At 31.2% G+C, this 24,821-nt stretch overlaps 4 protein-coding genes across 7 annotated transcripts; 1 reads left to right on the top strand and 3 right to left on the bottom strand.

The window, feature by feature from the left end:
* The first annotated feature begins 1,878 nt into the window (after nucleotides 1–1,878).
* On the top strand, nucleotides 1,879–3,936 carry LOC125855046 (protein HYPER-SENSITIVITY-RELATED 4-like). 2 transcript variants are annotated; one of them, XM_049534689.1, is made up of 3 exons: nucleotides 1,879–2,270; nucleotides 2,438–3,071; nucleotides 3,424–3,936. In XM_049534689.1, exons 1-3 carry the CDS (start codon nucleotides 1,933–1,935, stop codon nucleotides 3,802–3,804), a joined length of 1,353 nt encoding a protein of 450 aa, XP_049390646.1. In that variant the 5' UTR covers nucleotides 1,879–1,932; the 3' UTR covers nucleotides 3,805–3,936. The 2 variants fall into 2 exon arrangements, with proteins under 2 accessions (XP_049390646.1, XP_049390647.1); XM_049534690.1 differs by having other exon boundaries at nucleotides 2,179–2,270; nucleotides 2,422–3,071.
* On the bottom strand, nucleotides 3,544–6,878 carry LOC125855063 (phosphatidylinositol/phosphatidylcholine transfer protein SFH6-like). Of its 2 annotated transcripts, none has more exons than XM_049534714.1 (10): nucleotides 6,731–6,878; nucleotides 5,995–6,157; nucleotides 5,584–5,683; nucleotides 5,128–5,394; nucleotides 4,967–5,044; nucleotides 4,777–4,878; nucleotides 4,558–4,607; nucleotides 4,366–4,468; nucleotides 4,239–4,308; nucleotides 3,544–3,753 (listed from the first exon to the last, which is right to left on the bottom strand). In XM_049534714.1, coding segments are annotated over exons 1-10 (942 nt in total). In that variant the 5' UTR covers nucleotides 6,738–6,878; the 3' UTR covers nucleotides 3,544–3,751. The 2 variants fall into 2 exon arrangements, 1 of the variants encoding a protein (XP_049390671.1); XR_007445454.1 differs by having other exon boundaries at nucleotides 3,685–3,753; nucleotides 4,353–4,468.
* An 827-nt stretch (nucleotides 6,879–7,705) lies between these two features.
* Nucleotides 7,706–11,406, bottom strand: LOC125855062 (bifunctional nuclease 2-like). Of its 2 annotated transcripts, XM_049534712.1 has the most exons (11): nucleotides 11,188–11,405; nucleotides 10,191–10,499; nucleotides 9,596–9,766; nucleotides 9,442–9,491; nucleotides 9,282–9,338; nucleotides 9,141–9,206; nucleotides 8,947–9,021; nucleotides 8,476–8,594; nucleotides 8,204–8,295; nucleotides 7,969–8,024; nucleotides 7,706–7,869 (listed from the first exon to the last, which is right to left on the bottom strand). In XM_049534712.1, exons 2-10 carry the CDS (start codon nucleotides 10,480–10,482, stop codon nucleotides 7,972–7,974), a joined length of 975 nt encoding a protein of 324 aa, XP_049390669.1. In that variant the 5' UTR covers nucleotides 10,483–10,499; nucleotides 11,188–11,405; the 3' UTR covers nucleotides 7,706–7,869; nucleotides 7,969–7,971. The 2 variants fall into 2 exon arrangements, with proteins under 2 accessions (XP_049390669.1, XP_049390670.1); XM_049534713.1 differs by lacking the exon at nucleotides 9,596–9,766 and having other exon boundaries at nucleotides 11,188–11,406.
* A 3,611-nt stretch (nucleotides 11,407–15,017) lies between these two features.
* On the bottom strand, nucleotides 15,018–20,035 carry LOC125855053 (transcription factor bHLH110). Its single transcript, XM_049534702.1, has 7 exons — nucleotides 19,471–20,035; nucleotides 18,576–19,146; nucleotides 17,730–17,858; nucleotides 17,366–17,431; nucleotides 16,250–16,315; nucleotides 16,030–16,089; nucleotides 15,018–15,405 (listed from the first exon to the last, which is right to left on the bottom strand). The coding sequence occupies exons 1-7, from the start codon at nucleotides 19,641–19,643 to the stop codon at nucleotides 15,262–15,264; spliced, it is 1,209 nt and encodes a 402-aa protein (XP_049390659.1). The 5' UTR covers nucleotides 19,644–20,035; the 3' UTR covers nucleotides 15,018–15,261.
* Between the last annotated feature and the right edge of the window lie 4,786 nt (nucleotides 20,036–24,821).

Raw genomic sequence — 24,821 nt, 5'->3', positions numbered from 1 at the left:
TCCAATATACACCAATATACAGCTGATATATACAAAAACAGGATTGGTTTAAAGGCAAAAATTCCAGCGAAATTGGCCCAAAAGGAGGCCCAAATTCATTTCCTCCTTACTCTTTAATTATTTAATTATGATTATTTATTGTTTGTTGTTTAACTCTAACTTTATAATTTTTAATTAACTTAATTAGATTCCCCAAAAGATAAGTTATTTTCTTTGTGTTGGTTAACTTTTAATGTTTATTTTATTTTATTAATCAAATATGTTGATCAAATTATACTTTCTAATTAAGTTAAACCTTTTATTCTTAAGATATATGTTTTAACGCCTCTTCACTTATTCATATTATACTCATTCTAAAATTATTATTTTTAGTTAAAATATTTTTCTTAAATAAACTTTAAAAATGTCAGTCAAAACTTTTCCAATTAAATAGAAAAAAAATATAAAATATATACTTAGTCGTTTTCTCAAAAAGGTTAGTCGATCAATTAATTAAAAAAATGATTTTTATGCCTTAATTTATTAAATTGGTTTAAATTATTATTTCAAAGTGAATAAAATAAATTCTAATTAATCTTGTTTTATTAATATTCTAATCACTTGTATTTCGAGTCAATTGTTCCATTTTGAATCCTTTTCTTCAAAAAATAAAAATAAAATGTGTCATTTATTTAATTATTTTCTCAAAGTTAATCAAATATTGTAAGTTATTATTTTTTATGTTAAATCACTATTTTTCTAAAAATAGTCAAATATATTTTAGTCAAGTCGCAGGTCAACCGCATGTTAGCGGGCACTTCGAATGCTTAAACCCTTCTCGAAGTGTAAATTGAACCCCGAACCCCCTTTGGTATTTTCAAATGATTTTTTCTGTTTAAATCTTTGAAAATTATAAGTTTTCTTAATTTCTTTAAAAAATTAAGTGGCGACTCTTTTCTAAGTATTTTTCTCAAATTGTTTTATACTTAGAACATTTCACAAAAGTGATTTTTCTATAGATAGGAAAATTACGGCATAACAGTCATTATCATATTTTGTGTTATTTTCTTAAGAAACACCTTAGATAGTTATATTTGGGTAAGACTAAAGAAATTTTTGAAGTACAAGTAAATTATATGTTTGTATGAATACTTTACCGGAAAACCCGAAAATCCAAAAAAAAAAATCGAGGTTGAAAAACTCGAGTTTTATTGGTTTGGTTTGGTTTATAGATTTAAAAATCCGACACAGATGATTTAGTTTGATATTTGAAAAACCCGAACCAACTCGATCATGTACACCCCTAATCTGAAGTAGAAACGAACGTTTGGACTCTATATTTTTATCTTAGCATACATTTGGACATTTGATTTCAGCTTCTATTTTGAAATAATGAGATGACATGTGTTCGAGAAATCTCAAATTCTTCAAAAAGAAATAATCTTATGATAATCGATTCAATATTATTAATACACCCTATTTAGTATTACTATTATTATAGAGACTCTATCAAATGACTCTTAGATGTATGATTAATTAAGGAGTCTATACGTGTATAATGGAAGACTTTCATCAAATTGCTAAAAAAAATTTAGATGTTCTCAACATCAATCCATTGAACTAGCAGGAAAATTTACCTAAATACATATTTTATTTTATCATAATTTTTAAAATTTTCTAATATTTTAAAAAATTACAATAATTCCATCTCCGATACATGCATGAACTATGTATCCGCATGTATGTATCGATATCTAATTTGAAAAAGAATAAAAATAAGATATAATCAGTTCTCGATACTATGAAATTTACTTAATTTTTGCATTCATTCTTTGGGCCTAAAATTTCACATCATACGGCCCGAGAGTTTTCTGGACATCTATGAACCAAATTTTCTAGAGATTTCTTGCCTGGCAAGAAGGATAAAAATCATGCAATTTCCCAAACATCAAAATGTTAACAAAAATGGAGTTTTTCGAAACGATGCCGTCTTCTAAAACAATTTTAACGGCGGCGACTTCTCTCACCGCTTCAGTAATTCTTTTCCGATCAATAGCTAGCGACCTTGTACCGGAACAACTCCAGCTCTTTTTTTCTTCACGATTTCAAAAATTATCGAACCGCCTTTCCTCGCAGCTGATTGTAGTCATTGAAGAATCTGAAGGTCTCACTTTGAACCAAATGTTCGACGCCGTCAATGTTTATTTGGGTACGAAGGTTAATGCTTGGACTCAAAGGATCAAAGTTAACAAGCCTGATGAAGACGAAGAGCTCGCTGTCACTGTTGATAGGTAAGTTGGAGGTAAACAGTAGAGCGCCGATTGAATTATATTTTGAACAATTTTTGGTTTAAGTTAGAAACGAAGTCAAAATTTGAATTTCACAATTTGCGAATAATGTGTATGTCCAATTTCTAAAGGCTTATCTTAAAAATTTTTGAAGCTGTTTATGTGAATAGGTACCAAGAAGTAACCGATTATTATGAAAATGTCAAATTCACCTGGATCATGAAGTCTAGGGGAATCAAACAGAGTGAAAAGAGCACCAACCCGAAGACAGAGCTTCGATATTTTGAGCTAAGTTTTCACAAGAAGCAAAAGGAGATGGCCTTAAAATTTTATTTACCGTATATTTTGAAGAGAGCCAAAGAGATTAAGGAGGAGAAAAGGGTAGTAAGGCTACACACGGTGGATTATAATGGGACTGATTATTGGAGTTCTGTCGTGTTAAACCATCCTGCAACATTTGATACAATGGCTATGGAACCAGAAATGAAGGAGGAGTTGATTGAAGATCTTGACATGTTTGTAAGTAGGAAAGATTACTATAGGAGAGTTGGAAAAGCTTGGAAACGGGGGTACTTGTTATATGGACCGCCTGGTACAGGAAAATCGAGCTTAGTTGCAGCTATGGCTAATTACCTTAAGTTTGATGTTTATGACTTGGACTTAAGAGAGGTGCAATGCAATTCGGATTTGAGAAGGTTGTTGATCGGTTCATCAAACCGCTCTATACTTGTGATAGAAGACATTGATTGCAATGTGGGGTTGCAGAATAGAGAAAATGATAATGACACAACTGAAGATGACAAGGTATCGTAATGCATTTCGTTGACACATTTTTCAGTGCACAACATAAAAGAACTTCTCACTTCTCCTGAGAAAAGACGGCTTCATTCCTGTTATTCAACAAAGAAGAAGAAGAAACTCTCTTTTATGTGTTCGATGATTATTGAGAAGAAGTACAAATATTTTTCTGCACCATTGAAGCTTCTTTTGGTACAACATCAATTTTGATCTTTACAATGTAGTTTGCATTTGAAGCATCTAATTACATTGATGACTAGTGAAACAAATATAATGGATCTTCAAGCACTAGCATGAATATTAACTACTAGGATTATACTTTTGACTTGTATTTTGATAAAAAATTCTACAAATGCAGATTACACTTTCTGGGCTGTTGAACTTTATTGATGGCTTGTGGTCGAGTTGTGGAGATGAGCGAATCATAGTGTTCACAACGAATCACAAGGACAGACTTGATCCAGCATTGTTGAGACCTGGACGTATGGACGTGCACATTGAGATGTCATACTGTACTTTCAGTGGTTTCAGAGTACTAGCATCTAATTACCTAAAGATAGAGGAGCATAGACTGTTTAAGAAAATTGAAGATCTGTTCCAGAGAGTTAAGGTAACACCAGCTGAAGTAGCAGGAGAGCTGATGAAGAGCAACAACTCTGACGTTGCACTAGAAAACCTCGTCAAATTCCTTCAAAACAAGGAGCATGAGGGTGTGACGAGAAGCAGCATTGCTGACTAAAACAGATAAGTCGTTACCACTCCTGTATAGAGTGATTGATATTCTTTCATATGTTAAAGAACAATAATATTATTAGCTTTTTCTGATGCTTTTGGAACATAATTACCTCGATTCCGTTAATTCTTTTCATCATTGGCCGATCTATTATTCATAAGCTTGGTATGATGTTTCAAAAAGTTGCCAAAACATCAAAGATCTTTTATTCTCATACAAGAACACAATGGTATCCACAATAGGACTATATAGAGTAGCAGGAAGGTCGTGGCCAAAACATATGAAGATATAGTCGCTCATGGAGACATCTATCTAGATAAGGTAGTCTATGCCAATTCATAGATAGATCACAAAGTATGAGCTATGTGACATAAAATTTTCAAAAATAGACAAAGAGCGTAATTTTTCAATATAAGAAAAAGAAAATGGAATATACATACAATCTGTAGCTGGTTTTAGTTGCCTTGTAACGTTCGATGTTGCCATTGTCTTCTCTAAACACTCTGCTTCCTAAGATCAGAATCAATTGAGATACTACTAGAAACGTAACGTACAATCCATATTCACCATTGATATCTCCTTGAGGGTTCTCCATGGCCCTTTATCTGACCTTAAACAACCACCATCATTTTCACATGTACACCTACCACCTAGAAAATCTGGCAGGTCACTGAAAATCAAAAAGTTTTCACGATATGTTAAATCGTTAAGAACTCGTATAACATCTAGGATTGAAAAAACAAAGTTAGAGACAATTACCATTCATCAATGATTTCAAGCAGTTTGCCTTGATAATTGTTGCCAAGAACCTAGAAATTTCAAAAATCAATAGTTCTTGATGAGCAACCTATAAATTGTTCTATTGGACTCATGTTCATCAATCCTCATTTGGGATATAAATGAAACCCTTTCTTCATAACATAATATAAAAGAAACATGAGAAAAACTTGATCATAGGAAGAAAACATGATGCCATACATGAATCTTAGACGTCGTTTCAGGGTCAAGAAAAGGCTTGAGTATATGCCAGAGTAGCCTAAATCCTGGTCCAGTGTTTATAACAAACATTTCACCAAGTGTCTGCAAAATTATTTTGCCAACATTAGATGTTAGGTATCAGTAAAAGTCATGTGTTATAGCTAAGCTAATAAGAGGTATATCAAATTACTTCAGGATAATAGTCATTATCAATCTTCTGCAGCTGCAAAATGACTTCTCGTACAGGTTTCGTGAAGTTCCTCAAACTCTACAATACAGAAAAACGAACATTATGAAAACTGAAAACTGAACAATAAGAGGTTAATAATCCACCAGAAAAGACTACTATACCACTCCTTCAACATCCAAGATGGTAACGCCTCTATCAATATGTCTTTTTGCAGCTACAGAGCAAGCAAGAAACCGGAAGGCAATAGACTTCTCGAATTCTTGGACATGATATTTAACATAACGATCCAGAGTAGTTACTTCCAAAAGTTTGTCAACGTTCATTAGTCCCAATCTTTCAATATAAACTGGTCTTCCTTCCTTATCTGTGCCATGATAACCCTGAGGGTAGTTTTGTAGAACTTCATCTCTTTCATGGAAGTTGAAATCCTGAGCAAAATATTGTGTATGATCAAGAAACTGTGAAATTTAAACCCAAATGTGGCCGGATAATTGAGAAGAAAACTTTCATATGTGCATAGGAAGATTAGAGCACGTCTAATAAGCCTTAGTCGACCTTCAGAAATATGGTATTACACAGAAAGATGGAGTACTAGTGTTCGAAAAAAGTAAGTCTACCTTGATAATACTGTCAGTTCCAAAATCTCTTCTCCATTGAAGCATATTTGTCCACATGAGCTTAGCCTTGTCTATATCAGACTTTCTAGCTTTAAGAAATCTGAAATTGTACAGCTCAAAGTTCAAGATCATCATCTTCTATCATCACATGAGTTGAGATAAAGTCTAGAACATGAACGCGTGGTGATTAGGAAACAACTATGGAGTTAGAAAAGCAATTTCCGGTAACAGCCTTGTATCACGTGACAGTTGATGAAAGGTAAAGGTTTATATTTTGGAGACAAAATGATGAAATGACATGTTTAAAATCACCAGTTATGAAATCTAATTTTCTGCATCCTACATTTCAAGCAGATGTAAATTAGAGATACCTAATAAGATGATTTAGGATAAAAATTAGACACAGGACACCTTAGTAATTTGAGATTATCATCATGCATAGTAGGAAGCAGATTTTCCAGGATCAGGATTTGTCGAAAATCGTTTACAAACTCCATATCATTTTGTGACCTGATCATCGTAGAATGTAATTGATCTTCACAGTTTCCATGATCAAATAAAGATCCTTCACCACCTGTGAAAATTTGCAAATTCATATACCATGTTAAATTAGGTCTTAGGCCTAACTCACACCCCAAAAGCTAGCTCAAAGGGAGGAGGATTGCCCAAGCCTTATAAGGAGTCCACCCATCTCATTAACCACCGATGTGGGACTTTTGTCATTCTTTAACACTTAACAATACGAGTACTAAATCTATAAGTATCAAAGTCACTTGAAAAGGATAACAGAGTGGAGTCAATAACTTAACCATAAAAGCAAAACATAACTTCATGACCAACAAAGGCAAAATCTGACTATCCATAAGTAAAATATGATGAGTATTAAACTATCATCCACAAAATCCTACTGAGTTCGGCTAGGTAAAATTGCGTACACAAACATCCTCACCAGACTCCTCTTGTAGAATACACTGATTATGTTGTTGATTTCTAAGCCTCAATCCTAAATCATTGGTGTAGGCTAATTTCACATGAAATCGTTGTTTTTTTTCTTACTTCAATTCACATTTAATAGTGAATATATTGATTTGATTTGATTCGAAGAATATAGTAGAGAGAAAATATCATAAGTGGAGTACAAAATTACCTGACATTTTCGTACGACTGGTTGAAAAATGAAGTATATAATAATGTATGCTTAACAGATAAAATGAGTGATCTTTTTTTTGACCTGCAACAAAAATATTGAGTATTTGATTACTTTACTTCTAACAATATTTGGAGTTTGGATATGAAGAGAATTGGGGGTTTCGTGAAGCAGTTGAGCATTTTGATAGCGGTTGGTTTTGTGCTTTTACTGGCGGGAATATGCCGCTGTCCCTTTTCTATTTATTTATTTGTAAAATCCAATTTTTACAAAAAAAATTAGAAAATATTCACTCTATTAAAATAAATTTCTTGTTTTAAAGAGAAATGACTTTCCTAATAACAATTGTAAAACAAATTTCACAAGTATTGTATCCTCTTCACCCTCCTACATATTTTACTTTCCCCTCCCCAATCTCCATTGGATGAAATATTTTTCTTCGTATCGAACATCACTACATTTTTCTAGGATTGATTACGTGCAAGTTCCTCTCTTAGACTTTATCCTTTAATGAAAAAACAAATTGTAGTTGCAGTAAGATATACCCAAAAAGAGGCATCAACTGAAATGACATATTATTTTGTCCATTATTAGAATGATTCTTTGATATATTTAGCATCTTCTATTCTGTATTCAGAAACGTCACGGTCAATACAACATGAAGTGAACGGAAGTTCAACATTTTGAGTTCAAATCCTGAGAATAAAAAAGTTTTTTCAGGTAGAAAACACTACCCTTCTAATGAACTTAAGATGTGTACAAATTAATAGAAGGGTAGTAATAGTATATTCAGAAATAGCGCTGACTGACCACTTTTCTACGTTTAGATCTTCAAATTACTACTTAATAAGCAAACGAAACAATATGGACGACACACTTGCTGTAAGATCAACATGGAAACTGGGAAAAAAAATCAACATGGAAACTGGAAAAAACACTTGCATGTCCGAAAACCATAAAGTTTACCGGTCCGTCTTACATTTACAGTTCCATATATACAGATATTCACAAATTATTTTTTTACATAACATAGTAAGGGGAGAACTACAATTGATCTTTGAAGATGCTGACCACATTGGCTCCGATGAATGGCTTCTATATACATAGTAGTCTCTTTGCTCAAACAACTCTAACCACACCTACGAAATCACATTTCACGTATAGTCATACGATAATACTACCATTAGTTTTGATGAAAGTTCGCAGCATTGAGGAAAAAGATTGGACAACATATATACCTTCTATATCCAGTTCCTCTTGGATCGCAATTGAGTAAGCTTGTCCCTCCATAGAGCTGTAATTACCAATGTCAAAAGTGAGCAAAAACAGTTAACCAGGGTTGTGAACTGGCAAAATAATGAAGAAAAAGAATCTCCCTCCGTTTCAATTTGATTTTGTAGTTTTGACTTGACACAGTTAATGAATAGCAGAAACGCCATTCCACACAAAATCTGGACATGTTAACAAGCGCACCTGCATCTCTATATCGTTCTTCAACCGCCGCAATCAGCATATTTCGCACAAGAATAAACTCCTTTGTTTCAATGCATGGCTTGCCATTAGGCCTGACCCACAATACAAGTTGGATTATATTAGTCACAACACAATAAGGCATTGTCAGACATCGTTTGGCAAACATGAAGAGTTTCAGCTATAATTTCAAACTACTTGCAATATTTATCTCCCAAACAGAAAATAATGCTATTGTTATTTTTTATCAAAATATATACCTAATGGAGGTTTACCTGTCAAGCTCGGTGAACAAGAGACCATCAGAACCAGTAGTGTGCACTATTGGCTTCGGAGATTCAACAATTCTCATACCATCACTATAAGCCAAGTACTTGTTGACTTGTATTGGCACCTGGAATAATTAAACAGCAGAAGGTTTGTTAGGTTAGCACTCTTTGGTGCAAGAGCACCATAAAGTTGAATTAAAGTGAGGAAATAGGACTATAGCGATGGGGACTATTGAGGAAAATATGGATGGCATTGTACACAAATTGTATATTGCGCTCCATCCACGGATGGAGGGATCATGACCTCAATCATGAACAGATCATTATGGAACGGATCATGAATTCAATAGTACTTGTATAACTCAGTTTAGGGTGGATATAAAGTAAGATATACATTGCATATGTAGCTAACTCCACAATAATAAGGTATCAGTTGGCTCATGTACAAAACAGAAGGTGAGGAGACTAGTTTTTTACCTTGCTTCTCACAGCAATGTTGATTGCATCAGACGGACGAAGATCAAAGCTAATACTCTCAGCATCATTGTCAGACTGTAATGACAACCATATTACAACCATATTAGAGGTGCTTAAGTTGCATACCCCTAGCCTAAAGATGTACTGAAACGTGAGGACATGGTCAGTCAGCATAGTAACAGCATTTTACACACCTTTGTTAGATATAACTGAGCATAATAAGCCTCATGCACCCTCTTTGTAACTCGAACAAGTTTAACCTTCAAACAGGGGAACTGTCAGATCAAGCATAAAAGATAACACAACTACTGATAGAGCACAAATAACAAGCTTACCGTGTAACCCATCTTCTCAACCATGTCATTCACAACTTGATACATTGTTGGTCTGGCCTGAAACAAAGCCAACATGTGTCTTTTTCAGTAACGGAAATAGAAAAATGCTGCAAGAAATTTGGCAGGATGGCTTTACCAGCACCTAGATAGGAAAACTTACAATTTGGACATTGCGCACAGCTGCCATGAGCAGCGCACTTGGCATCTCCACTGTCATATAAAACAGACATAAGACAGAGAAATGAGATGGCCTTAATTGATTTATGCACTAAGAGAGTCCAGTCATTAAACAAATGAACGAAATATCTACGTACAAACAATAATAGGGAGAAGAAGCCCTGTTCCATCTTCCATTCTTAATACAATCGCAGGATGTGGAGCATAATCCGGTAGATGACCTCCTTGTGGATTATTATGCACACATTTCAAATGCCTTCCATCTCTCATTTTGATCATGAAACCATCTGGCCCACTTCGCACTTCAACTACACAAGAAGAATAGGAAATTCAACCCCACATAGATAAGTTATTGCCTTTTTATTTATTTATTTGGGGGAAAGTTGGTTAACATCAATCTCGGTTTTTAAAGATAACATTGCCTTTCAACTAACGTGAAGCAAAAGACCGCCAACAGTGAGGTATGCAACCCGACTTCAAAACTTGACATGTGAAATACGCAGAAAAGTTGGGAAATTTATGGGAATGTCATCACGCTGTGGAAGAATCATCTCAATACTAAATTAGATCGTTATACTTCAGTCACTATAATTCGCACAATGAATCCCCGCACTGACAATATTGAAATTATTATTTGGAACAATGAATCCCAGCATTATCAATTGTTTTTTCTCAAAAAGAATCAGAGTATGACAATAAGTAATATAGCACTTGAGAACAAAGTTAGCATACCAGCTTCGACCACGCTAGAGTTCACATAATCTGCGTTGCTTTCATTGGAATTCTCTGCCATGCTACCATTTCCGTCTGATGATGAGCTAATAGTGCATTGTATCACCTTGCTTACTCGTGATCGTGGTTGACGAGCCACGTTAACCCGGAAGCTAGAGATCCCATTAAGCCCCCAGAACCTACTCTTCAAAATCTTCGCCTTCACTACAGAAGAATTGACAGGAACAGCAAACTGACTTGTTTGCTTTCCACGAACAACAGGACAAATAACAGGCCCTTGCAGAGAGCTCATTCTGCCTACTCAGGAATCTACACAGACAACAATTACCTTATAAGTAAGGATCATACACAAAAATCTACTCTCAATCACAAATTACTTATATAGATTCCAGTCCTAAACTAATAAATGCCACTTGTATGAATTCTCTACATCCAATCGAAAAATTACACTATATATAGAAAATTATATGTATGTAGATGTTGAATCCTTGGTTTACATCTATATATTTTGAACCCTCCATAAAAATCCTAACTCCGCCACTATCTATGTTCCTTCAATTCTATAAGAATTTGACTTTAAAAACAATTAGAGGTTCTCACTTATCCATTCCATTAACGACAACAAATAATTCCACAAACTACAAGTGCATCCAACAAAAAAACAGAGGATTTCAAAGAACTAAAGCAACATATTTGCTCTAATTCACTAATCAAAACTCAGTTCTCATCATAATTCAAAAGTCAACAACTCCATGGTGATCACTACTTAAGTCTAAACAGTCATAATATTACCGTAAACACAAAATAGATTCAATTGTTACACTAGTTCTGCTTAAAATTTCAACTAAAAATCAACTTAACGATCAAACCTTCACCTTCTCCACAGTGATTTACAATTTTAAAAAAAAATAACAATTCAACTTTTTTTACTGATTAATTAAATAGTTTAATCCTCTGATCGATCCAATTGAAGAAGAATAATAGCGTTAGGTACTACCTGGATCAGCGATCGTAAGCCTTTCAACTTTACTGATAAATTATTATCAGAAAACAAATAAGAAAAAGGAAAATGATATTTTTTGTTGGAGAAAGAGAACTGAGATAATTTAGAGGCGACAAAGAGGTATGGATGAAGAAGAAGAAGATAAATAGTGTGAGAAAAGATAAAGAGATAAACACTTTGTTTTTGTGTGTGTATTGAATGAATGAAGAAAAAAGAGAAATGGAGAAGAATAGTTAAGTAAGGGACTGTGGGGAGTTGTAGATATTTTAATTCCATTGGACAAGGAAAAGCACTTTCTCATTTTTCTTTATGGACAATTATGTCCTCTTACCTTATGCCCAAGGAAAACTATATATATTGCTTCTAGAAATATAAATAATTTTCTAATTTCTTCAGAAAAAAAATATATATGTTTCAAAGTGTAGGTATTCATGTGTTAAATATTTTTTTGTCATTGATGATTGAGACGTATTTAATTTTAGATTTTGTGGAAAATATCAGAGGATGGAAAGGGTAATTATGGTAATTCATAAAAGTAGAGGTTTGTTTGCATAGAGGGGACGTCATGATCAAGCTAACTGATAGACACTTCACCTCAATGCCGGCCGACGAAATTAAAACTGCTCTGTAACTGCCACGTGTACTTACACTGGATAAGGGTCCTTCTGTTGTCAATTTAGCACAATTCAGGCCCTTTTTTGTAAACTATTCTGGCTCATCAAATTTTGAGAAAAGGATTATTTATATTATCGTTGAAAAGTTAGGTTTATTTATGTCATTTTTGTAAACTAAATGTATTTATGATTTTATGAAATTATTTTTTACACGTGATCAATTATGATTTAATCACATCATTAATCAAAACATTTTTAACAGGAAAAAGGCTTAAATATGTCTTGAGAAAAAGCTTATTTATGTCGTCTGTTAAAAGTTTGGCTCATCAATGTCATTTTAGTTAATAAATAATGACATATATGAGTCTTTTTTCCTCACACGAAAATAGTACAGACGAGCCAAACTTATAACGGATGGTATCGATGAATCTTTTCTCAAAATTCAATGGCAATTAACATAATTGAGTATTTTCCCTTTTACTTATTTATATTTCCTTAAATGTTATTGTTCGAACCCCTTCCCTAATAATTTCTTAAAAATGAAAATAAAAAGTTCCTTTTTTCATCAAAGTAAAAGGATTTGAACGTGAGGAAAAATATCTATCTTGTACTTTATTTATCTTATCTTATTATTTGAAAGTCGACTGTTATTTCATTTTAAACACACGATATGATACACTTAAAAGATTAAAAAAGATTAACTTTTTATTCAACTTTATCTTAATAAAAATAATAATAATAACAAGAAGTTTAGAATGATAGAATTTTTAACAAAAAAATTTAAGATATAATTTTTTTAAATTATCTTTTGAAATTGTACAAATATAATATTTGGGGAAGTCATTAACTTTCACTAAAATTATGCAAGATATAACACTTCCTATTTTATTTTATTTTCATAGAAGCTAGGTTTTTCATTAGTTAATTCTTGGTAGGTGTAAATAAATAGTAGTAATAAATGGAAGAAGCTTAGCTTGAAGCAAAATAGCTGGCAAAGGATCAATAATAATAAAATAATATTCATTTAATGATATGAGCCAATGAGAGACTAGTTCAACTATGGCGGCTTTTATTACTAGCCAAGCAATGTATGGATTATTATTTTTATATATCCTTTCTAATTTTATTATAGCTTTGATGCCTTTGAATTTTACTTGGATTTTTTTATTCAATTCAATATCGACGAAGTTGTATACATTCCAAAAATGCTTTACTCATACTTTAAAATTAAAATAAACCAAGAAAGAGTATGTTGTAAGCAAAGGTAACAAGGGAATATTATATCGATCAAGCAAGAGATGAATATAGAATCTTTTGAAGTTGTTAAATCAGTGTTTTCATTAGAATTTTGAGGGATTTGAATAAGTATAACAATAATAGGAATATAATACAAGCAAGCACGGAGTTATCCTTGCTTGACATGCTTTCATTAAAAAATTATATTATATAATATATATACACAATATACATATACTATATTTCGGCCCTTCATTTCAATTGCCGAATCACTGCCACGAGCCCAGCCCATGTGGCCTGTACTTCAACCCCATTATTGGGCCGGTTGGTAGCCCGCCGGTAGAAACGCATGGAGCTGGCCTTTTATATATACTCTTTAAATTTTAGTCAGTTTATAAAAACTACATTTAAAGTTTAGTCAATATTCAAATCGCTCCTCTTCCTTATATTTATAAGTTTAAGACTTGTGATGTTCAAATCAATCGCCAAATCACCCTTAACTTGGTTTCAGCGGACAACTATACCCTCCAATTTTGAGTGTGTACAAGTAGACACTAAACTTGTATAAAATTGAACAAGTAGTCACACGTATCCTACATGACATAATACACTAAGGACGTGACACAAAATTGTCATGTAGGGTGTCATGTAGGACGAATGTGTCAAGTTATTCAATTTTATATAAGTTTAAGTGTCTACTTGTACACGCTCAAAGTTAAAAGTTATATTTGTCAGTTGATATCAAGTTGATGATCATGTTTATGTATTATGTCAAATTTAACTCTAGACTTTCTAAACTTTAAAGTCTCAAGTGAAAATCTCATACCTTCTGGTCTGAAGTTAGGGGTTGGCTTCTCCTCGAAGGTCCCAAAAGTTTGAACAATATACCTGAAGTTTGAAACTACACTTTGACAGCTCAAACTTCAAATCTAAACATCAAATTTATTTGATTATAAAGCGGTTAAAGTTTAATTTGTTTTTTATCATCAGATATTTAGAGAGAATTAGCACTAAAATTGTAGTCTATTAAAGCAACATTATTTAGTTAGGTCTAGAGTTCCTAACTTCTTGACGGAAACCATAAATGTATATAAAGAAGAGCAACTTTCACATATAGCAAACATAAAAATTATATTTGTATGTTATAGATATAGTTTGCATAATTGCGCTCCATAACAAATTTTATGTTTGCTATGGAGCTTTTGATTTGTATAATTCGCTAGATACATCCAATTTATATACAATTTTTTCAGTTTTGTATAAATGAATTTATACAATTGGATAATTTGTATATAAAACATTTGCTGTAATTTGTATATGTACGTGTTCTTTGTATAAGTGTATATGTGAAATCTATATGTAAATCTCTCTCTCTCGCTTTATACAACACAAATTATACATTGTAATTTGTATAATATGTGTTTGTATAAAGAAAGAGAGAAAGACAAAAGAGAACTGGGCAGGAGAAGATCTGTATTTGTATAATTATAAGTGTATAGGACGAAAATATATGTATTTGTATATAAATTTTTCTCTCTCTTTATACAAACACAAACGCATTTTATACATTTGTATACCGAATGGGTAATTGTATACCGAAAATGGCTAACTGTATACCGAACTAGATGGCAAAAAAATGGGATGTTTGCTGCGAATTACAAATAAAATAAACTATGACTACAAATTTAATTTGAATTAATAGTTTGTTATTTCATACAATTTTCCCTATAAAGAACTACTTTATTACTCATTCCGTCCCAATTCAAGTGGCATAATTTTCTTTTTGATTTGTCTTTCTACAACGCAAGTTTAAAACTGTACGATTTAAAAGATTATACACACATCTTCAATTTTACGATTATAATATTCAAAAATCTCTCTTTATTTCTTAAATTATGTATTCAGTCAAATTAAAACACTTAAATTAAAACGGAGGAAGCACATATAGAGAAAAAAAATTGCAAGTACGATGCTAAATGGGAGCATTAGTTACTTTGAATTCAAATAAGTTGCACAAAGTCATAATAATTAATAATATGAAAAAGGTAATGTTAAAAACTAACAAACCATTAATGGATCAAACTTGGTCTATTCTACAATAACATAACAGTTATGTTTGTTTTTTTGTTTTTTCAGAATGACCAAGTTTGCTCCATTAATAAAGCAAAAATAATAAAATTACATAAAGAAAATGACGTGGCCAAATTAAATTCCTAATTTAAGTGCCTCCAGTAAAATTAGGGGGTGGCCAAACACCTCCTCCACCTTCAGTAACATAAGTTAAACATGTCAAGGGCACTAAACACAAACCTCTGCTTCTAAGATCTCTTTTCATTTCTTCATTATTCATCTCTCCACCGCCCTGCACCCACCATAATAATACCAATACAGTATATATGTCAGTAAATGACGTATTTGTTGCCTTTCAAGATATAGCGTATAAAGAGAAAGATAGTCGATCCTTAATATCTTTCGGAACAATGAGACTATGATATAACCATTGATACGTAACACTATTTGATTGAGCACAAAATTGAAGAGAAAAAAAAGAAATATTTTTAGAACTCGAGTCTTGAGGTCTAAAACAAAGGTAGATAAACTTTTGGAGTTGATAATTTTTTAGTTGCTTACTCAACTAATTTATAATACTCCCTCCATCCCATTTTATGTGGCACCATTTCCTTTTTGGTCAGTCCCAAAAAGAATGTCACATTTCCTTACATGGTAAGTATTTAAAGGTACAATTCTTTTTTTACCCTTGTTGGTCCCACTTAATCTTAAAGGTACAATTCTTTTTTTACCCTTGAGTTATCATATGAGAAATATTGTTTGTTATTAAGGGTAAAATTGAAAAGTTAAAGTTCAATTATTATATAGAAAAGTATCATTCTTTTTCAACTGACTAGAAAAGAATGAGTTTCACATAAATTGAGATAGTGAGTAGAATATATAGAGAGAGAGAGAAGAATGAAGTTATATATCTTACTCCATGCAATGATCTGCTGGCTTTGCTTCGTGATGATTTCATATATGGCACACTTAGTGTCTACAGAAAGTAAGTGAAACATGATCAATAAATAAAAAAAATCTCAAACCCTAGCTAGTGCTTGAAGCAAAGTGAAATTATAAGAAAAATATGACAACAAAATACGAAGCAAGTTCGAGCTATATATATTATGGAAGGTGATAACGGTATAGGTAGGTACCTCAACTTGGTTTTGAAGAAATTTGATATAACCAATAGCTTCCATTAGTACAGATGCTGTGTCCGTCTGCAATATTTTCACATGCAAAACATTTTAATTTACTTGTCACACATATATGTGTCTCTCTAAATAAATACACTAATAACACAATGCAAGTATAGTATAGTTGTAGCAACTTTAAGTAATATAGACGTATGATAGAATAGTTGTGATCCCTTTATTTTAATCAGAGATTTTGAGTTTAAACTTATGAAAATGTTAAAAATCATGTTGAGTATCGCCTTCAGAAATGGACTCTTCAATGCATGAGTCTAGATTTAGTCGAACTCTAAGTATGTGGTACATAATTGAAGTTTTCGCCTAATTCACTAAGAAATATTTTGGTTATGCATGCGCGGATATCAAATATCGGATGAAGAAAAAAACTTTTTAGGAATACAGTGAGTTGTGATTTGTGAACAATGTTTTTCTCGGGGTTATAAATACCCTAAGCATGCACTTTGTTCACTGTACAATTCCATGAAATTCGTGCTATGTTTGAATATTTTGACGCCAAAACGACCATCTAATTCAACCTTGCTTTTTATTCTGAGAATTTCATTATAATTTCTATATGTTAATAGTGTGGAAATTTTCTTATTACTATGCTAATATTAGTGTATAAGTTACTCAAAATCATTTTACTAATGTAACGTCTTTTGTGTCTGTATAGTCATCTCATGTAACGATGAGATTCAGACTTAAGATCTTTATCGTATATGATCATCAGTCTCATCTAAAAATTTAAACCGTTAAGGACACTTTTAATGTATTTTCTTACTTACTACTATTATCTTTTCAACAATGTCATTGTTGTCGGTTCAAGTTTCGTTCTCAAATAAATTATTTCCCCACCACTCACTTATTTTTAATTATACTATCTAGGTCCAAACATTAAGATAGTGAAAGGTCTCTAAAAATCAATTTCACTAGCAATTTAAGATACTGAGTACTCTCTTTAAGGCAATTATAATCAAATGACCCAAATTTAAATTCATTGTTAATGACATGATAATGTTTTTACACAATGTAATAAACAGACTAAAAAAGAAAATAAAAGACAGTATATATATATACCTTGCCAAAAGGTGCTACCAATTGTTGAAGAGCTGCTATTCTATCTCCTAATTTCTCCTTTCTCACCTGCATTATATTCCAATAAAGCAAAAGCACCCTTTAAATACCAATCAAAAGTTTAGTTTACTTCCTTTGATCCTAAATGTTAGTTTATCGTTTATATGTAATTTTTTCATCTTATACCTGCAATAACATAAAATAACTCTTTATATCAAATGTGATACGATAAATACATACTATGAGTTTTACTTTTTTCATTAACTTGTTATAACAGATAACATGTCTATATGTGTATCGTATTTAAGATTATAAATTTCATCGATAGTCTAATATTACGGTCGATGTATATAACTTAATAAATTACCTTAAAGGGTGGACATGATGCGCGTGAATCAACTCTTGATTTTTTTGGTGCATTTTGAGGCCCTTTATTGGTCTCCAAAGTATTACTGGTCCTTTTAGCTTCAGGCATTCCATTACTAAAGGCCGATATCTTCAAAATTCAAAATAATAATAATAAAGTTAATTTTACACATTTAATCATATCAATCAAAAAGACGGACTCATTTCTGAAGAAAGTGAAAAAATAAAAAGAGATAAAGAGCCATATATAAACGTATAAAGCTGAAGTAAACTTTAATATGAAAAAAGAATGCCTTTCTCTTTTCTTGCATATAATTATAAAAGTAAAAAAAAAAAAAAAAAACTTTCCCAATTCTCTTGTAATTAAGAGAATCACCAACAATATTTAAAGGAAAATGGATATTATATTATTTGGATTAATATCTTGCAATTAATTCCCTAATTAGAAATTATATATTTTTCAATGCAAGTATATATAATTACTAACCATATTATTAAACTTAGGTTAAAATTGCTTATCCCGACTTGCTAGTAACATAGTATGAACAATGCACACATTAAATGCATGCAAAATTAAGTTAAGTATTTTAAAAAAAACATTGATATATGAGAAGAAGAAGCGACATTTTGACAATATTTGGTTGAAGCTCGAAAAATAATAATAAAGTTTTAATTCAAAGGCTTGATATAAATTTCACTTGAAAAACGTTGAAGTTTTAATTTGTAATTAAGTGAAGTATCACTTAACATATTTCACTAGTATTAGAAATACTGGAGTTCAGTATTCGCATATAATGATGTGAATACTGAACTCTAGAAAGTTCGCAAAACATATAGAAATACTTACACTTGTGGAGCTATTTACTGGACTTTCACTTGATGAATGCTGAAAATGATTTGTTGTTAAGCCATATGTCTGGCTAAAACTCCCTCCATATCTTGTAGAATTGATGAGATCCAATGGCTGTAAATTCATATCCAAAGAGCTACAAGAATTTGCTTGATGATTTATATTCAAATTGGACACATTTATTGTGGGATATATTTGACTAAATCTCCCTCTATTAGTACTAATACAACTAGAATTTGAAGAATAGAGAAGATTATTGTTATTATTATTATCTCCATGATAAAGTTGAAGCCCAGTATTAGAAAGTGTACCAAGCAAAAGCTTAGCATTCATATCACTCAATTCTCCTCCTTCTTCTATACTTGATGGACTTGTCAACATTTGAGTAAATTTTGGATATGAATTTTCTTGCTTAATGTTATTATTAGCCCATTGATGAAATCCCAAATCCTGAGTAGTACTACTCATAGAATTAACTAGGTTTAATGGATCACTTGATGATGAATTTGTAGTATTGATGATGTCTCCACTAGAATATGAATTAATAAGACCACTTCCATGACTGTTCCTAAATAAGCAAAAAAAAAAAAAAAAAGATTAGATAAAATCTAATTAACACTATTGCTTTTGAGAAAAAGTAATAATTAATCAAAGTTTCAAGATTGTAAATATTGGTCCAAGGAAAGTGAATCAAAGGGATTACTATACTTTAATTTCTATTTGTTACACATCAAATCAAGAAAAGAATGTCAAAAGAAAAAAAAAAGTTATTAGGAGAAAGAGAAGAGAGATTCTAATATTCCAAAAACTTATCATGATAATATAATGGAAATAGCCAAAATATAATCATTCATATGAAACACTATATGACTAAATAATAAAGTGGACTTACAAGATAGTAGTAGTAGTAGTACATGGGGTCCAAGTGTTTGTTGTTGCAACTCCTCCATAGCAAGAATTATTAGAAGATGAAGAAGAATTTGGAGAAATACCAATAAGAGGAAATTGATCTTGGAATTGGAGTTGATGATATTGATATTGTTGATGGAGATTTGCAGGCTCCATAATTAAACAAAAATAATAATAATATGAGAGGTTTTGCTTCTTTTTTTTTAAGGCACTTGAAAATCCCAAGATGAAGAATAATTAAAAAGCAAAAGTACTATATACTACTCAAGCTTCTTCTCCTCCTCCTTCTTATCTTCTTCTCTCTTCAAAAAAAAAAAAACCCTTAAGCTATAGCTAGCTCCTCTCTGCTACTATATACTATACTATATAAACTCAAAAGAAATTAAACCTACATAAATTTGACATCTTCACTTTTTTAGCAACTTTTTCACCATATAAGTCTTGTTCTTACTCATTCAATGTCTCAAAGGGGTTTAAAAGCAACATTGAAAAGAAAGAAAACAAGCAAGCAAACAAGAAGAGATAGAACCCCTAGCTATAGCTCTCATAATATATATATATATATATATATATATACTCCCTCCGTTTCATTTTATATGACAGTATTTATCTAGACATAGATTTAAAAATAAGTATTTCTGAATTTTGTAGTTTTAAACATGTCATGACAGATACGTAACTATAGAAACGTTAAGAAGGTAACTTTACATTCTTTTCAAAACAAACTAAAAAGGAAAGCGCGTTTGTATTAAAATAAAACAAAAATGAGTATATAAGGTATACTATAATGTATTCTATTTTTTTTCCTTTTTCTGCCAAACTTTATTTTTTTGCACATTCACAATATATAAAAAACCAATTTCATGTCTCCCACTCTTGTCTCCAAGGGCATCATACTGTATAATACTTAATTATATTTTTGTATTTTATTATTTTTTTGGTGGAGGGGTAGGGTGGGTATTTAGGGGTGACTGCAATTACAGGGAGATGATTATAATTCCCTAAGGTTATGATTAAAAATGTCTGGCGCTGCTGCCTTCAATCCCAAGGCTTTGAATGAAAAAAGTGTATTTGTGAAGAGAAATGATAACAAAAGGGCCATATTTCTTTTGATTGTTATTTCTCTTTCTTTGATACCCACATGTTTTCTTGACAAGTCTTTGTAATTGTACTATATATAACTCCCCTTCTTGTTGGTATATATATATATATATATATATATATATATATATATATGTATATTAAAATTAAAACATAACACAAAAGTATTGTTGTGAAAGGCCAAATTGGATATGCTTATCTTTCCATTATTCATGTGGTCCATGATACTAGCTATATACATTTGTTAGTTTTCTTTGTAATTAAAAGTTGTATAGTAATAAAAAGCTAAGGAAGAACATGCACTATAGGCTATAGAGTAACACTTTAAGTTCAAGTTTGGTGGTCCAATGCCTTGCTATATAGTAGTGTACATATAATTGTTGATGATCTCTTGGAAATAGGTATAATGTAGGCATGTCTTGTGAGAAGTGAAATTGGAGCTATCCAATTGTGACCCATCCAAAGACGGAGGGTGGATAGATAAGGGCGAGTTAAGAGAAGGACTAACAGACTAGCTTCTAGGTTGGCTAGGTTTTGAAGAAGACTTGCACATCACATTTTAGGCGAATCTCATATTTGAATGAAAGAGGAAAATCATATAATCTTTACAAGGTATTGCACAAGTCCACATGCCATGTGGGCTTTTGGGGTCAATATGGCATAGCTGGAGGGACAAATCCATGACATTAACTTCATGTGTCACGTATAAGTTCACATGATATGCACACTTTTGAGGTTAATAATGGCATAGCCCGAAGGACATCTGTGACATCTATTATATCAGGCCTAAGCAACTACAAGAAATTCCACTTTTTATGGAGATCAATAATATCGTTAAAAAAAATAGTGAGCAAACATTATACGTGTCATGACTTTGGGTTGTGACACTAACATTTTGATTCTATATATACTTTTCTTTCCTTGGTTTAATTTATTCACCTGATATCCAGAAATTACTCGTTCAATTAATTCAAATTCGCACACCACATAGGATCCATTTAAAGAGAACCAAAATTATTACTAAGAAAAACTCAAAATATAAAAAAGTAAATTAATTGTAATTTTTTTCGAACCATAGATATAATTAAGGACGAAAAGATCTCATCCAGTTTAGTTTATTTCGCATTCTCACGCGACTATAACAAGATCCTTATCGGATGAAAAGATGCATAGTTTCAAAATACTACAAGGACAAAATGCTAAAATGTTTTTGATTACGTTCCAGAGTAGAACTAAATGAGAACCACATCTAGGTCTCAAGTGTATGAAAACAACGTGTACGTAATAAAAATAGATTGATGAAGAAGAATGAATACATTTGTATAAACCCAAGAAGAATGAACAAAATATATAGAGAAGACTAATGAAACAAAATATAATGAGCAAATGGAGGGGACCAATATATATTATTAATATTGGAGAAATGTCATCATATACTTTGCATACTTCCATTTGCTAAAAAATGTACTACTTTTTTTTCTCAGGAGAAGTAGCCCCCTATGGGACATACCACGCTATGTAACTACCAATTTATAATGATGTCAATTTGACCTTTCCATGACATCAATATTCTACAATTTAATTTAATTTATTTTATTTTTGATATATGATCTAAAATTATTTTCTATAGAGATATTTAATCAATACAACATCACTTTTAATTTGTTATATGGTGATCGTCCGTTATCATTTTTTAAGTTGGGTTTTCATTTTTTATTTTTAATTAACAATGATATCAGAGTCAATTGATAATACGCACGATGGTTTGTGTGTTAGGAGCGGTGGTCTGAATCCTAGAGGGATATGGTGTCAGCTGTGGCTAATGAAGTTGTTAATTCTCTTGCGTAGACGATATATTGTTGTGTTAATTGTCTAAAATTATTTTCTAAAAACATGGAAGTTTAAATTTTGTAATATGAAGAGATGCTAAAAAACATTATATTATTTTTATTGCACGTTAAACCTATGTCACCCCCAAAAGTTTTTTATAGAAGAAAATCTTAGATTATCAATAGAACATAATTTAAGTTGTCAAAAATGCTAATAAATTTATAGATTAAGCAGGCTCTCTCATCTATTAGATTAAGTTTTTGAATTGAGCTTTTCTGGTAATAATGATATCAGAGTCATTCGATACACGTATGATATTTTATGTGTTAGGAGTAATGGCTGGTGATTATGGATATAATGATCATAAAAATAATTGAAATAAAATATCTCTTTATAAACTTTATTCAAGATTTTAATGATCAATAACTATTTTGACCAAATACATATAGTTACATTTTTTGCTACGGACGACTTATGAATCACAAAAACTAAAGTCTTGGGTTGAAATATTCAGAAAATTTGATTTATAATTCATTTATTAATTTGCCCTATTTATCTGTCAAATTAATTTGACCCCCTTATTTATCACTTCGATAACATACTTTATATCCCGAATTTATTTATTTTTGCGTACAATATGTTAAATTAAAGCCTATCGTATATATTAAGATCCACTTTCCAGCATAAATTCATTATTTTATGTATCTTCTCTGAAACTTCAAGAAGGATCCATGTAAATATACATACTGTAGTAGTATAAGTATATTAATTAATTAATTAATTACTCCATAGGAAATTGGGGAGGAGGTACTCTTTTTATTCTCTTAAACTAAGGATTTTGTCTCATTGTGTCTACTGATCAAACTGAGATATGTTTTTTCTCGAGTAAGATGATATAAAGTAGGCAGAGTTTATAAATTATTAGTTACACAAATAAAAATAAAGTATGATTAAGGTGTCAATATTCCACCAAAGAATTAAATCGCAATATATCAGTCTTTTTGTTTTAATTTATTTGTCTTAATTTTTACATAGTATGTTTAACACTATAAAATTAAAGGTTATTTGATACATTTTAAGTATTTTAGTTTAAGATTATAAATTTTAATTTTTTTCTTTATTTCTTAAATTTCGTATCAAATCAAAATCAGACGAACAAATTAAATCGATTGAAGAAATAATTAAGAAGAAAAGGTCCCACAAAAGTTTAATTGGGAGGAAAAAGTTTAAGATGGGAGAATGTGAGATCATCAGAGTATGGGCAAACTCATATGTGCTTTTATCCCAATTCCCCTTTTTGCTTTTACCCTTTCAACAGTATTCCCCACATACACATATATATAATATTTCTATATTATTATTGTTATTATTATTATTATGTCCTCAATTCTATCGAAAGAGAACTCTCATCTTCTTGCAAAATAATTAAACTTTCTTAGTCTTGAATTTAACAAAAAATATTAATGTATTAGTAGAGAATCAAACTTTCAGTATAATTCAGTTCTAAAAGTTAGCTCATGTATCATAAAGAATTGTACAAAAATAATGAAGAGAAAAATTCATACTCCTTCAACCAATTCAATACATGGAACAATATAACAATTCTCATAAATTAAACCTAAATGGAGTGTGAATAATATTGTTAATCTCTGATATCATGTGAAATTAGGTCTTAGACCTAACGCATATCCCAAAAACTAGCTCATAGGGAGGAGGATTGTTCAAGCCGGCCTTATAAGGAGTCCACTCATCTTATTAACCACCAATATGAGACTTTTGTCATTCTTTAATAAATACATAAGAAGTCTAAACTGAAAAGTCTCAAAAAAGACTCAAATAATTAGTATCTTAATTTAATTTTAATATTTTTAATCATGTTGGGCTAAACTGGCTCAAGATTATTGTTTTTTTGTAACATGTGATATTATTCATTTTGTAAATGTCTCAGACCATTAAGAGTATCGTACAAAAATCTCTTTGTATACGATAGTTGATATGTTGGTATTACTATTTCACACACAAACATAAAAGAGATAACAACATGACGAAGATACGTGCGTGCATTTGTGTTCTTTCTTTAAAGAAAAAAAGAACATTTAGATGGTAATAGTTATAAGTAGCTTTCTGCTTAATTTTATTATTAGGTTTTCTTTTACTGTCTTTTTTTACTGGTAATTGTCACCTTTTTATAATCTTTAATCTCACTAATCACTATCTTCCAAAATAAAGATTGATTCAATAAAATAAAAATAAAAGCTGTTTTCTCTGCTTCAGATTTCATCTCCACTATTTTATGTTTTACTACCAAACGTTTGATTAAAACCTTAGCTTTTCAATGATGTTTTTAAGATCCACTCTTTGCCTTGTCACTTTCCATTCCCTCCAATCGTTAATAGTTTAGCT

This window comes from Solanum stenotomum, chromosome 2 (genome assembly GCF_019186545.1).
Source record: "Solanum stenotomum isolate F172 chromosome 2, ASM1918654v1, whole genome shotgun sequence".
Lineage (NCBI taxonomy): Eukaryota > Viridiplantae > Streptophyta > Magnoliopsida > Solanales > Solanaceae > Solanum > Solanum stenotomum.
Note: the sequence above shows the minus strand (reverse complement) of the source record. Positions and strands in the feature narration are given on the sequence as shown.